Below are 15957 nucleotides of genomic sequence, written 5' to 3'. Positions count from 1 at the left end.
GGTTTGAAACATTTTTTTCCTCCTGACAGTACTGAAGTTGATTAAAGAAGAATAAGATGGATTAAAGGTGTTTTGGTAAAATGGCTGGTGTTTGTACATGTCATGAGAGGGAGGCATTGAACTCAGAGCTGTAGGATTTGGAATTTCGTCAAGAGCTTTATTACTTTAACACTGTTTTCAAACTGGAAAATAGGTTTGATTCCTATTTTTCTTGAAACGTTCCCTGAGTTTTTGACAGTTCTCGGAGCGTTGTCTGAAAAACAAGCGTGACTTCCGCCACGACTTGTCTCCCAGCCGCTCTGACAACACGTAGGCAAGTTCAGAGTTTGAGCGGAAGTCAAAGTAATGCTCCTCGCAGCGGAGGTATATCGCCCAATCAGCAGCCAGCACCGAATCCGTCCCACCAATCAGAGATCGTCCAGGCGGAGTCACGAGCTCTGTTGCTAGGGCTATAGCTTCTACTTTGTTACTATCACTGCCTGGCCAATGAGACGCGAGCTCGTGCGGTATCCAAATTCTCTCACGCGAACTGCACCGGATTGGTTGCACCGCGTTGCTTATTTCTGCCTTTCGCCTCATGGTGCGCTGTAATTGGCTAGCTGAGCTGTCAACCACGCTGAAGGTTCACTGTAGGTGCCGTTGATGTGAATTGGGCGACTCGCTTCACTACACTGAGCTACTTGGCCATAACGGGGCGTTCCCAACTTTTTTGTTTTTCTTTTATTTTTTCCGTTTATTTTTTTCCACTCAGAATCGGTTTCGATTCTTGTAGTTTGTAAATATTTTTTAAGTTTTTGGAGCAGTTGCCTCGGGATGGAACTGAATTCTCTTTTAATTCTGCTCGAGGCTGCAGAGTATCTGGAGAGAAGAGACAGAGGTAAGTTATTATTATCGCTCGTTCTTCTCACACACATCCTCACATCAGTGCTAAACTTTCACTTTATTTACTTCACTTTATTTACTGATTTCTACGCCATGTATACATGTAGTGTTATAGCCATAAACGCTTAATATCAACATTTCACTTTAGAAACCCATGAAAGTATGTGTGGGGTGTGGGTGTGTTTCTTCCCTTATTGATTATTGAGTAAATCACAAACCTAACCCCTAACCCTTGTAGGCTCTAATGTGCATCACTGGGCCTTGCTGCAGTGCATTGTGGGATACACTACAATCTTTTGACTGTCCTCCAATCTAGTGCATTATACAGTGAGTAGGGTCTCAGTGTAATGCACTCTATAATGAGCTTTGTGTCAGTAGTGAGTAATTAAATCGATCAAAAAACATCGACTATCTTTATTTGATAACCGATTAAGTCACACAGCTTTAATTGCAAGAAGGGTTTAGACTATACTGCATTGTGTACTGATAAGGGTATAGTGCACTATACAGTGAGTACGGTCTCAGGTGCCGTGCACTATGTAGTGATTAGGGTTTTAGATATCATGCACTAAATAGTAACTAGGATATAGTGTACTATATAGTGATTAAGGTGTAAGGTGTGGTGCACTATATGGTGTGATATGGTGCACTAAGTGTAGTGATTATTGTATAGTGTGCTATACACTTTGAAATTCCTTTCTGAATCACTAAGGTATCTATCTATCTATCTATCTATCTATCTATCTATCTATCTATCTATTTATCTATTTTGCTGAGAATTAAAAACATTTTTGTACCAAAACCACCAGGGGGCGAGCTCTCCTCCCTGCTCGGGGTTAAGAACTGTGTTATAGACCTGCTTTAGTGCTGGATCTGAGCAAAAGCTGTTCGTCTTTCAATCTAAGGGTTCACTTCTACAATATAAGACGGTCAGGACCTTCACCACCTCTGGGTTTTAATCGAGCAGACTAAAAAGTCATCAAAACACAGCACAGAGACTGTCAATATGTAAAGGGATTTCCACACTGATAGTGTCTGTGCGTGTGTGTGTGTGTTTATATACAGAGGCTGAACATGGTTATGCCTCAGTGTTACCATACAGCTCCGACTTCAACAGGAAGAAAAAGGCACAGTTGCTCTCACGCAGACCAAGTAGCAGTGGCAACAGCAGGTACACCCCCACCTTCATCATCATCCATCACTCCTGCACACACTTATTTTCTGACATTTTTCCTAAATCTGATATTTTAACTTTGTTTATTTTTCAGATCATCGCACAATGAGCTGGAAAAACACAGGTGAGAGATTTTCACTCTCTTTCCTTTATTCTGTTGCAAAATAGTGGGCCAGAAGCCATGTGCTTCGCCTATTGGCTGGGGTGATGTGTTCTTAAGCTAAACAAATCGATTCATCTACATCATGAACTAACATGAAAGAAACATACGTAATAATAACAACCTAGATGTGTGTCACTACTTGCTCTCTCTCCTTCTCTCTCCCCCTCTGTATGTTATACACCATTGTAATTGTGAGAAATTGCACCAGTACATTTTCTAAATTGTGTCAATATTACACCTTCACATTGGTTTTCCCTGAAAATAACACAAAAAGTGATTTTTTTAGTTTAGTGCCCCCTAGTGGATGTTACGACAATATGTACAGTAGATGTAAATGTAAAGTGGATCAGGATCTGTGTGGAATATAAAAAGTCATTTTGTACCCTCTTCTGCATTTCAGAAGTGTTTTGTATACACTACAATGTGTCTTAATTCAAAGGCTGCATCTTTTGAAGACTGCATTTGAAGGCTGGTTATGTCATAGTGTCGCACCTAAGGCTGTATACACTTTAGTGTGTATGAAACAGTTTTTCTAATATAAGTAAATTATGAATTATATAATATATATTATTTTTATTATTATTATTATTATTATTATTATTATAACCTCCAATTTATTATCTGATTACTCACTAAATCACAAACCTCAATCCCTAGTTCCCTAATTCCTAACCCTTGTATGCTCTAATGTGCATCACTGGGCCTTGCTGCAGTGCATTGTGGGATACACAAAATTTTTTGATGGTCCTTAAAACTAGGGCGTTATACATGAGTAGGATCTCAGTGTAGTGCACTATATGGTGTGCTTCGTGTCAGTAGGTTTTATATAGTAAGCAATTGAATCAACCAAGATCAAAAACACTGATCATTTTGCAGAACTGATTAAATCACACATTTATTAAATTGGTTAAAGACCAAACAAATTGTGTCCTTTGAATAAATGTATCTCCGAATTCAGGCGATCCTCAATCGCAACCAATCAGAATGCAGAACACCATGTCTGTGCTGATGAAAAGAAAATGATAAAATGTAGGGCTGTAGCTGTAGAATATTTTAGTAGTCGAGTATTCTATCAAAACTTTTATTGAGTAATTGAATAAAATATACTTTTGCTCAATTAAACAGCAATGTAAAATATATACGAAAAAAAATTATTAATTGGTTCTCTTTTTAGACATTTACATTTACATTTAGGCATTTGGCAGACGCTCGTATCCAGAGCGACTTACAAAAAGTGCTTTAAAGTTTACATCATTGGATACATACTTACACTGGGTTAACTAGTTTAATAACTAAGTGCCATTAGTCCAACACAATAAAATAAAATAATTGTATTTTGAAAAATCGACTTTTATTTTATAAATGCATACAGCATTTTATCAAAAATAAACATTGTCATTATTCACAATACAAGGAATAGCTTAAAGTTGACTGAGATGAATTAAGTGCATTACAGTGTCATACATTCTTATTTTAAAGCCTTTTCTCTGACCAACCTAAAAAAAGGTATTTCGAATGACTAAGTATCAAAAAAACTAAGGCACACATTAAATTAAATAATTAAAAAAAAAAAAACTTTAAGTTGTCCAACTTAACTTTCAGGACTAAAAGTTTCTTAATTTAAAGCTCAGGCATAACATAAGCCTTCACAGACCATTTCTGTCATTTTCTCTTGCTGGTTTCTTCATCTCTTGGCTCGCTGATATTTTTACTGCTCTCTTCCATTTTCCAGAACGCTCAAATTAATACACAGCTAACTGTTTGAGTCTTCTTCCGCTTTGTGGGTGACATAATTGCTGCATCCGGAAGCGCGCTGTGTCATGCCAAACAAATAATTGCACAAAAACATAATGCAAGCTTTTAAAATTAATTAAAAGAAGCTTCGAGGCAGAAGATTTTGCCTCGATTATTTTTTGTCATTAAATTACTCCAGTTATTTAAGGACTCGTTCCAGCCCTAATGAGAAGCTTTATGACGTAAACTTACTGCTAGGTCTGACACACAAACACACACATGCTCTCCTCATCATCTGATTGGCTAAATACAGTATGCCAGTTAAGCTAATTTGCGTATAATTTGCTATTTTACATTAACTAAAATAAACATTGCATAATCCATTAAGCGGTCTGCTACACCTGTGTGTTTGTGTGTGTATGTTTATATATATATATATATATATATATATATATATATATATATATATATATACACAAACAGAACCCTATCCCAGGAGACTTAGGGCAGGGTTCCAATCCATCACAGGGCACACACACATACTCATTTACAAACTACGGGACTAAACTATTTAGGGAACACCAATTAGCCTAATCTTCAGGGGCCTCATGTACGAAGACTTGCGTTGAATTCCTACTAAAACATTGCGTACGGACAAAGCTGTAAATGTGCGTATGCAGTAATAAAATCTGATGTATAAAACACTGCGTACGTGGAATCCCACGCATATTCTCTTTGTACATCCGAATTAACGTGAAATTGAGCGCACGTGCACGAGCGCAAAACCCCTCCCTGCCTCTTCCCCCGTATAAATATGGTAATGACTCCACTTTGGCAAAACCAAACGAAAAAGCAATGGCAAAAGCAAGCAAGAAGAGGAACTTTACAGAATGTGAATTGAAGGTGCTCCTATCGGAGGTAGACCGAAGAAAAACTGTGTTATTTGCAAGTTTGTCCTCCAGAATTAATAACAAAATTAAAAAAAAAAAACTGAGCTGGAATAATATCCTTAAATACATCACTCACCAAGAAGCCACCCATCGGGCGCATTTGAGCATCACATATTATTTGCACATTTATTGAATGGAAATGTTTCCGATTCACGTATGCTAATTCATCTTCAGATGGCGCCTTTATAGCAATGTGCGTGCAGTCGATTGCTCCGTTTACATTAGGAAAACCGGCGATCGCTGCAAATTGCGCTTTAATGTTTGGCTGGTCAACTGCATGGTATGGAAACCTTGATGATCCCGTCCCATACAGCTGGCATTGCACGGCTCAAAGCCGACTGGCTTAACCCCGAACGGTCTGCCAGTTTCCTTTAGAAAGAACCAGTTGCCAGGAAACCAAGCGTTATCAGCACCTGTAAGGGAACGGGTAATGCGTGGCTCCTTGCTGTCTCTCTTTCCAAATTTGGACCCAACTCAACACAGCTCCAAGAGGATAGCTGTAGGAAATCTAAAACGGCTAATAAGCCAGTCATCATCGTGGGTCAGAAAATCACTGTGATCCCTAAAAACGCGTTCCCTTCGGATTCGGCCATTGACAATGTCCTCTAATAAGGCCAACACTGCCATTGCCATAGACTAAGGGTTGTATACATTTGCAAATGCTTTTATATGTTCTACATCACATAATTGGTAGAAAAATATTGTGTCAATTAACGCATTTTATCAATTATAAATTAATAGCAATGTTTTTCACATGTGTTGGTGCGATACTTTGTAGTGTGCATTTTAACATAATTGCCTCTAGGAGTCGCCAACAAAAATAAAACAAACACACACAAGAAATACACGTACGCCAGACATGAAGTTGGCGTGGAAGAACGCACATTCTCACGTTAATTTCACTGTTAGTAAATCTGACCGTGAGCGTGAAAACTGGCGTAAGCAAAGTTTTTGTGCGTACGCAGCGTTGATACATGAGGCCCCTGGTCTTTGAACTGTGGGAGAAAACCGGAGTACCCGGAAAAAGACAGGGACACAGATACGGGTATCGAACCCAGACCCTGGAGGTGCAGGGCGACAGTGCTAACTACTACACCACCGTGCCCCATTATAAAAAGCTTCTGAATGGAAATGTTTGGAATAAAACAAAGCTGTGTATTCGAGCTTCCTATAAAGGGAACTATTTTTACAAGAATAGTAAGGCTCTGTTGTTTTTTGGATCTGAGAATCTGGTTTCGAGGCCTGCCATTGGTGGGTTTTTCTACCCAGCCACTGCATGCAGTGCGGGTTCCATTTAATAACTTTTAAGGTTTCAGAGATTATAAAACTGCATGATCTGTTTCCTTCCACCAGTTTGTCAGCATTTTTTTGTTTCAACATTGCACTTTATAATACAAGTAAATCTGAGTCATTTAAGATTGTGATAAACTATACTATGACTGTGGTTAACTCGATTTTTTTTATTAATTAACCCCGCCCCCCCCCAAAAAAAAGAAGTGAAACCACAAAGCTACAACTTCACATTGCTAACATGGCTATTGTCTATGATACCTATACCTCGATTATCACCTACACTGGACAGGTTCCTTAGGATGCACACTTTCATTATTGCTAGCACACACACTTTGTTGATTACACAGGGGTGATTAATCTCTATATCATGTGTTTAAGTCACATGTGAGTCGGTGTGTGTGTTAAGTCAGCAGCAGGGAATTCCCAGCACATTACTTATATATATTAAAAACAGGCAGGGTTAGTTATGCTGAGTGGAGAGGGCTGAATGGTGACTGCAGTGTAACGTGAACAAGGCTGAGTGGTGTTTTTGTGGTGCTGAATGGGCAAAGCTAAGCAAATGGTACAAACATACAGTAAGTTTTAAGGACAGCTCCACCTTACAGCCTGACAGTTCAGTGTCTGTGTGTCGGCAGGTGTGTGAGGGTCAGTCCTGCCTATATAAAACACTGTGTGAGGAAGTGCGTGAGGAAGTGTGTAAGGTGGAGGTACATATGGTATAGGCATGTATGGTTTTCCTTACATAAACACTACTGGAATGAAAGTGGGTTCAGGGTGTGCCTGTTTTTGTGGCATGTGTATGGTTCCCACACACACACGTACATACATACACACAGAAAAAGGTCCACAGTTTCTGATTATCCATCATCACTGCCTGTGTTTCTATATACAGACTGTAATGTGCTGACTCTGTGTGTCTGTGTGTGCGCAGACGTGCTAAATTGCGTCTCTATCTGGAGCAGCTAAAGCAGCTTGTGCCTTTAGGACCTGACAGTACGCGACACACAACACTGAGTCTGCTCAAACGGGCCAGGATGCACATCAAGGTACACACACACACACACACACACACACACACACACACACACACACACACACACTTCCTTCCGGAATTCCAACAGATCCTTACAGTCCACTGTTATAATCTCTATCTTTACTAAGGCGTTAAACGGCAACAGGTCTCTATAAGGAGAGAACTCCGTTCTTAGATGAACTTTTACTTGTCTGATGGACAGTCTGATGTTTGATGGACAATCTGGTTGACGGGCTAATTGACAGGCTGATGGCTGACGGACAGGTTGATAGACGGTCTGATGACCAATGGACAGTCAGTAAATACTACTACTCTTATACTCTGATGTACTAATCTCTATTGTTTCACATGGGCAAATCTGGATGCTATAAAAAATGCAGATTTAAATCATGTTGTTTTTATGAACAAGATGAGAACACAATTGAAGAAAGTTGGAACTATTTAGACAAGAACAATTACAGACTACTGGACATCAGTAAGTATCCATAACTTTCTTAGTGTAACAGCACATTTAATTGATGGCAAATGGCAACTGCACACATTCACTCTGGGCGTATTAATATCAGAAGAAAGAGCCATGTGCTAGCCAGTTAAAAAGAAAATAAACGACATGGTTACCTATATAGGAGCAGACAGGGTTCACAATGTGAGTCCTGTTGCAAGGAATTTACCAGTTGAGAGATTTTAATTTAATATTTCTTAAATGTTAATGTTTATGATATAATAAAACTAGACATTTGTTTCCTCTAACCAAATAGTCATGCTTTTTAAAATTGGTATAAATGACTGTGATAAACTAAATAGATTTTTTTTCTTATTGATTGATACCACTAGTTGTAACAAAAATGATATCTTTCTGTTTTGCTGCAACTACCTGAGCCATTTGGGCACTTCTCATCACCTCAGTACAGTTTTCATTCAATTCAATTAAAATTTTTTCGTACAGTAAAACCATGGATTGTGAGTCACTTAGTCTGCGAGTGTTTTGCAAGATGAGCAAAATGTTTTCATTTTAACTTGATAAACGAGCAAGATGTTGAAATACGAGTAGTACGTCTGCCGCGCACAGCCACACAACTGAGCCAATGGTTCTTTTCTCTCTCTTGCTGCAGGTTTGTGGGTAATCGCCTTCCATGCTCACTCTCGGTGCCTCACTCGTATAGTCAACATCTGTGTGACTATATACTGTTTAGTATAGCATTGTGACCACGTGTTTGTGCGTGTAAAACATTCTATTTGTGTGTCCAAGTGTTGTGACTGTTTTTTAGTAACTGTACTGCAACTATGGCCCCCTTGAAGAAAAATGGGAGTGCGAGCGATAAATATGTTTTATGACAATGTCATGTCATACCAGCCACAATTCTTTTCAAAAGTCAATTTGTTTTTATTTAACTTTATATTTTATATCAATCATTTTTCAATAAATATTTTTGGGGTTGTGAAACAAATCTGTGTTTCCATTACTGCTTATGGAGAAATTCTTTTCTTATAGGAGTGTTTTGGATTACAAGCACGTTTGCAGAACGAATAATGCTCGAAATCCAAGGTTTAATTGTATGGCGCTATTGATAATGGTCATTGTCTCAAAATAGCTTTATACAGTGGGGCAAAAAGTATTTAATCAGCCACCAATTGTGCAAGTTCTCCCACTTAAAAAATTGAGAGAGGTCGGTAATTTTTATCATAGGTATACCTCAACTATGAGAGACAAAATAAGAAAAAAAATGTAAAAAAAAAATAACATTGTAAGATTTTTTTAAAAGAATTTATTTGCAAATTATGGTGGAAAATAAGTATTCGGTCACCAACAAACAAGCAAGATTTCTGGCTCTCACAGACCTGTAACTTCTTCTTAAAGAGGCTCCTCCGTCCTCCACTCGTTAACCGGTATTAATGGCATCTGTTATCAGTATAAAAGACACCTGTCCATAGCCTCAAACAGTCACACTCCAAACTCCACTATGGCCAGGACCAAAGAGCTGTCAAAGGACACCAGAAACAAAATTGTAGGCCTGCACCAGGCTGGGAAAACTGAATCTGCAATAGGTAAGTAGTGACCTACTGAATGACCTACAGAGAGCTGGGACCAAAGTAACAAAGGCTATCATCAGTAACACACAAGGACTCAAATTCTGCAGTGCCAGACAGGTCCCCCCGCTTAAGTCAGTTTATGTCCAGGCCCATCTAAAGTTTGCTAGAAAGCATTTGGATGATCCATATGGTCACATGAAACCAAAATAAAACTTTTTGGTAAAAACCCAACTTGTCGTGTTTGAAGGAGAAAGAATGCTGAGCTGCATCCAAAGAACACCATACCTACTGTAAAGCATAGGTGTGGAAACATCATGCTTTGGGGCTGTTTGTCTGCAAAGGGACCAGGACGACCGATCCGTGTAAAGGAAAGAATGAATGGGGCCATCTATCGTGAGGTTTTGGTCCCAAACACACTGCCCAGGCAACGAAGGAGTGGCTTCATAAGAAGCATTTCAAGGTTCTGAAGCATGTCAAGGTCCTGAAGTTGCCTAGCCAGTCTCCAGATCTCAACCCTATAGAAAATATTTGAAGGGAGTTGAAAGTCTGTGTGGCCCAGCAACAGTCCCAAAACATCACTGCTCTAGAGAAGATCTGCATGGAGGAATGGGCAACAGTGTATGAAAACCTTGTAAAGACTTACAGGAAACGTTTGACCTCTGGCATTGCCAACAAAGAGGATATAACAAAGTATTGGAATGAAATTTTGTTATTGACTAGATACTTATTTTCCACCATAATTTGCAAATAAATTCTTAAAAAATCCTACAATGTCATTTTCTGTATTTTTTTTTCTCTTATTTTTTCTTTTATAGTTGAGGTATACCTACAGTAGGTAGACAACCAGAATGCCTATTACCGCCATGCTCACCATCGCGACTAAACGACCGCGGCCAAAATAAATCAGTTGCATTTTAAAGTCATTCATAAAATGACTGTCATGGTGGCGCAAAGTGACATTTTCACTCGTCGCACTTTTAAAATATAATTAAGTCTAATATAAAAAATTTATAATTTTTTTATATTAAATTTTTTTTTTTTTTTTTTAAATACATTCAAAGACATCAAACTTTAAATATAGAAATAACTGGTAAAATAGACTTTCAGAATAAAACATTACAATAACTCAAAAAAGACGCACTAAAATGCTGTGTTGTTTCTGTAAACACATTGTTGGGTGGTTTATGGTGGGTCAAAATTCTGGGTTATTTTGAGTACTTTGAACATATTGTTGTGTTGCTCATGTTGGATCAAATGGGATGTAGTGAGTCATTTACAAATGAACACCTGGTTGGGTTATTTTGACTCAACAACTGGTTTATTATTTATTCTCTGGTTTCTCCAAACGGGAGCCTGCAAAATGTTCAAAATATTACTGGTATTGTGTCACAAGTATAGTTTTCAGAGATTTGAGCTTCAGGAAATCTTCCGGCGCTCTGCGCATAACACCGGCCCAACGCAGCCTCAGAAAGAATTTCTAAATGTTTTTTAAATGTGGGCTATTGCTGTTTACTTACAATATTTGTTCATTTAATTTAAATGTGGTTTGGGCTCTGGATTTTTATTCGGCATCGTAATCCTCCTCTTTAACTTCCTAAGCAGTCTAATCAGCGCTTAGCCGCACGCATAAACTTAAAAAATGAGTCGGGGAGGGGAACAGCAAGGGGACTGACTGACTCTGCCTATTTTAATAATTCTTTGATAAATTAGTAATTTATTTGGTTTCGGCTGTAGTGATGAAGGTAATCCTGTATTCTCGTTGTCTCCGCAGCAGTGGATGCTCATATAATTCACATTTCATACGGATTACATAATCTACTATTTGTTTTCCATAAGTTTAAAAGCAGACATTTCGCTTTCTATAAGTATATATTTTTTCACGTCTGTGAGGCGAGTATACACAGAGTTTCTGGTTATTTTCTGACGCGCTTAAGTTTACAGAAAACAATAAAGAATAGCGCACCCTGTTTGCTTTCATTATTTTACTAAATCATAAAGTTCTTTCGCCATTGTGACGCCTAAAAATAGATGCAGGATAATTTTTTATCGTCCAAATAAAAATGCTTTGCTAAATGTGGGCTACTGTCCTCCTCTTTAATTTCCTCGGTAGTCTAATCAGCACTCAACCACACGCATAAAGTTTTCCAGAGCGCGGAGGTTGTACCCAAATAATAATTTGTGCAGTATAAACAGAGCCTCTTATTCCTATTTATCCTGGGATGTTGTTCTTTTAGTGTTACTGTGTGTGCTTTACAATGCCAGACAACATTCAAATGCAAATTATTTACCCTCCCCAGGTGTGAATCAGCTGTTGTCTTTTTACATTTGTGCAAATTTTATCTTCTATGTTCTAAATTCTAAAAACATACTTTTAATCCCTGGAATAGAAGAAATGGAAATTTTCCTTATCATAACATAAATTGTATTAGTTGTAATCACTCCATACACAATATATTTTTTTGGTATTTATATAAAATATTAAAAGTTTATATTTTATAAAAATAAAAAAAGATTCCATTTGTATTTTCCATCTCAAAAATAGCATAAAAATCACGGGTTGTGTATAGAGTGATTAAAAACAATACAAGGCATGTTATGATGAGGAAACTTTCCTTCTCTTCCATTCCAGTGATTAAAAGCTTAATTTAAATTAAAATTGCGTTTTTTCGTCAATGTGAGTGCACTTGTGAGAGAAAAGTAGAGTCTTATAAAGGCTATGTAGCTTATATAGTTTTAATTTATAGTTTTTGCACATTAATCTGACAATGTTTTAATTTTTATGGTAATTTAGTTTCATTAATTTCAGTTAATAAATCTACTAAAAATTTAAAGAACACAAAATATAAGATGACACAAAACCCTACACGCGTAGCTTTTCTAATTATACATAATAAAATCTCTCACTAAAAAAAAGGCTCACTGTGTTAACATTTACAATGCTTAAATTCGATCCTAAAAATATTTAATTGAATTTAAATTCTAAATTTGTACTGTAATGTTAGTATTGTGATTATGAATTCATTTAATTACAATGTTTCACTTGATTTTATCTGCAACTATGTGCGGCTCATTAATCCTGGAGAGAATGGCCTGAGGCCTTAGTCTATAGTTACATAGTGCCACTCAGCGCACTAAAAAGCCAGCAAACACTCAAACCCAAGCGCTGTAAAAGTATTAAAAGTAGTAAAAGTCTACCTACTGCATGATGAAAATTACAGGCCTCTCTCATCTTTTTAAGTGGGAGAACTTGCACAATTGGTGGCTGACTAAATACTTTTTTGCCCCACTGTAGAATCCAAAATATATATAAAAATAAGTTTGAAAGATCTGAGGAAATATTGCCAAGATAAGAAATATAATGTCACTGCGTCATGCAGAAAAATTAGTTTATGCTCTTGTCACCTCCAGGTTGGATCACTGTAACACTTTACTGTCTGAATTTTCAACTGTGTGAATAAACAAGCTCTAGTCAGAATGCAGCAGCCAGAGTCATCAATAGAACCAGAAGACATAAGCACATCACCCCTATGTTATCCATACTGCATTGGCTCCCAGTAAAACATTCACATTGATTTTAACATACTACTGTTGACCTACAAAGCACCAAAGACTAAATGGTCTCACGCCACAGTACCTAAATTTTTTTTTTTTTTTCGAAGGCCAAAACATGTGGAATAGCATCCATTAATGTTTAAGCCTCTATTTAGCCATGCATTTTGTGATGTCGTAGGTAAATGTGCAAATTTGGGGAGCATGGGACCTTCCAGAAAGCCCTCATGTCTATTTCCTTCTGGCTCTCCCTTACTGTCATATTTAGTCTCTGCTTGCACTCTGCACACATCCTCAGCAGCAGCCAAAGATCTTCATGTGACCAGAAGTAGGTCAAATGGGGTCAGCTTGACAAACAGACAGAGAGAGAGAGAGAGAGACTGAGAGACAGACAGAGGCTGAGTCCTGAGCATTAATTGGAAGGCTCTTTCATGACTTTGGGGATCTGTAAGAAAAAGCTGCACCCATATATATATATATATATATATATATATATATATATATATATATATATATATATATAATACGAGGTACTGACAAGCAGCCTGCATCCTCATTATCATTATAGTAAAACATACAAAGACACTAGGGCCTTTTCCAAAAGACATTTTTCCAAAATGATCATGTGACTGCTTTTGTAGTTCTTGATGCAGCTGTTTCATCCTAACATCACTTAGAGAATTTGAACTACTCAATGATACAGAAATCGCCTCATCCAGCAACAGTGGCGCTAACACATAAATAATCTGCAATTTGACGTCACCTCCGCAAGCTCTACCGCAGTAAAACAAATTGATGTACTAGACAAAGTTTCAGTATGTGTCAATAAATAACATTCTGTAGACCTTGCAGTGATTTGGGATAAAAAAAATAAAAAAATACAAGGTTTCTAGACAATAAGTAGAACAGAGATTCTGTGTGTGTGCTGCTGTGTGTTTTAAAAAGTTGTGAGGAGATGTTAGAAACGACCCACAATAGAGTTGAGAACTTAGGGTGCTTGTGGAGAAAGCATCATGTATTTCTAAATTTTACATTCATTTAAAGAAGATCAAATTAAGGAATAACCACTTACTGTAACTTAAGAAAGCACTCAAGGTTTGAGTACCTGCACCAGCAGTTTCCTAGAGTCTGGGAAGATGTGCAACAGTGAGAATGAGAGAACATGCAGCATATGGCTAATGAAAAATACACTACACAGCATATTTAACACGTATATATATTTTATGTAAATGATCTACTCCATACAGCCTTCATGACCACCGTGTGTGTTTTGTGTTTATGTAGAAGTTGGAGGAACAGGACAAGAAAGCAGTGAATGTAAAGGAGCAGCTGCAGAGGGAGCATCGCTACCTAAAACGTCGCCTCGAGCAACTCTCATTGCAGCGAACTCGCACTGACAGCATGGGCTCCACTATCTCTACTGACTCAGAGCAGGGTACACACACACACACGCACACACACACGCACACACACGCACACACACGCACACACACACGCACACACACGCACACACACACACACACACACACACACGCGGCTTGCCAGCTGTCTGGTTTTTGGGCCAAAATTGTCTTGTCCCACAAAACATTCTTTGTATCTAAACGTACAATGGTTTTACTGACCACAAGAGGGTACTCTTGCATGCATATGTCACTGTCCACTTCAATAGATACACATATACAATTAGGACAGTTAAGGAGCTATGTGTGTGTGTGTGTGTGTGTGTGCGTGTGCATAGAGGTGGACATTGAAGGAATGGAGTTTACCCCCGGCGATGGAGATAGCGACGGAGTCAGCGACCCTGAGGATCACTACAGCCCATGCAGCTTTTAATCAACGCACCTCTGTCCATCTTTCCTGCATTCTTAGACAGGAAGTGGACATTTCAGCACTTCTTGTTTCTTCTGTACTTCCTGTTTTCTATATACATCTGTGAAGAACAGTTTGTGGTCCGATCATCTGGCTCTGACCCATCTCCAGACCAAGACCTAGACCAAGTGATCGAGTGACCTACAGTGATCCAGTGTGTATTTGATACGCTGCCATCATAAAACAGGCTGGATCCATGACCACACCTTTGTGAGATAAACGAAGTAGCATTTAGCACACTACGACTCACGCATTTCTCACACTAAACAAACAAAAAAGCAAAAAATAAGTGCTTGAATGAGTTAGCAGTAATAATATAATTACTAGTCGCTGTGTGGATTAGTAGTGGGACAGCTAGCAAAAAACATTCAACAAAACATTAGTCAACAAGGGGTGGGGCTTAAGATACATTTCCTCAGCCAGTGGCAAGCTTGATCATATGACATTGTCAGAAACATTCCTTTTCTTTTTCTTTTTTTAAAATTATTGCATGTAATTTAGTTTAAAGCTAGGCTGCTAACGACTAAACACGGGTACCTAATGTCGCTAGCTAACAGTGCCTATTTCTGATAGCATATTATTGACATTGTGATTGGCTGATCAAATTTAACATTAGTTCCGCCCCACTGACAAAAAACATATACACAATAAGTGTGTCTTGGCTCCCGGGCCAATCAGGATCCAGCCTTTTTTTTCTCAGTAGCAATGTGATGTAGCAATAATGACGCTGTGTGTGTGTGTATAATTCACTAACACACTCACACACTTGATGCAGCGTATATACACACACACTCCTCACACACTCCTTAAACAGTGATGCATCAGAGCTGGATGCTTTTAGAGAGCACACAGCTAAAACAGTGTGTTAATTTGCAGTATTCATCATGAACACACACATTTCTTTGTCTTTATTATTAGCATGCATTGTCCCAGACCTTTTGTTAAAAAAAAGAACAAATTCCAGAACCCCGTTTATACTGGTGTAGTGGGCGTGGCCTGCTCTTTGATGTCGTACTTACAGTTTATATAGTGATCTAAGCTACAATTCTAGCTAGCTATTTATCTAGATGTGATCAGTTCACCTAGATTTTTCGTTATTTTAGTCAGGTAGCTGTAGCGGTTTGGTCACTATGACACCATCGTGATGGCCACGCCCCTTTACTTGCTGGGTAAATAAAAAAAACAATTATATATATATAAACAACAGTGTATATTAATTGAAGTGTATAAAAGTGTGTAGGTCACTGATCGTGACTTTAGCTCTATATTTCTGTCAGAG

At 38.1% G+C, this 15957-nt stretch overlaps 1 protein-coding gene across 1 annotated transcript; it reads left to right on the top strand.

Annotated features, from left to right (window-relative positions):
* The first annotated feature begins 641 nt into the window (after nucleotides 1-641).
* On the top strand, nucleotides 642-14986 carry mxd4 (MAX dimerization protein 4). The gene is made up of 6 exons (XM_053502600.1): nucleotides 642-877; nucleotides 1948-2053; nucleotides 2151-2180; nucleotides 7128-7242; nucleotides 14094-14244; nucleotides 14548-14986. Exons 1-6 carry the CDS (start codon nucleotides 814-816, stop codon nucleotides 14640-14642), a joined length of 561 nt encoding a protein of 186 aa, XP_053358575.1. The 5' UTR covers nucleotides 642-813; the 3' UTR covers nucleotides 14643-14986.
* Nucleotides 14987-15957: the final 971 nt, after the last annotated feature.

This window comes from Clarias gariepinus, chromosome 8 (assembly GCF_024256425.1).
Source record: "Clarias gariepinus isolate MV-2021 ecotype Netherlands chromosome 8, CGAR_prim_01v2, whole genome shotgun sequence".
NCBI lineage: Eukaryota > Metazoa > Chordata > Actinopteri > Siluriformes > Clariidae > Clarias > Clarias gariepinus.
Note: the sequence above shows the minus strand (reverse complement) of the source record. Positions and strands in the feature narration are given on the sequence as shown.

Excerpts from the sequence above, each read along its gene's own strand:
- mxd4 (XM_053502600.1), top strand. The coding sequence starts at position 814 with ATGGAACTGAATTCTCTTTTAATTCTGCTCGAGGCTGCAGAGTATCTG. Across the intron at positions 2,181-7,127 it reads AATGAGCTGGAAAAACACAG|ACGTGCTAAATTGCGTCTCT; the intron begins GTGAGAGATTTT and ends GTGTGTGCGCAG. Across the intron at positions 14,245-14,547 it reads CTCTACTGACTCAGAGCAGG|AGGTGGACATTGAAGGAATG; the intron begins GTACACACACAC and ends GCGTGTGCATAG.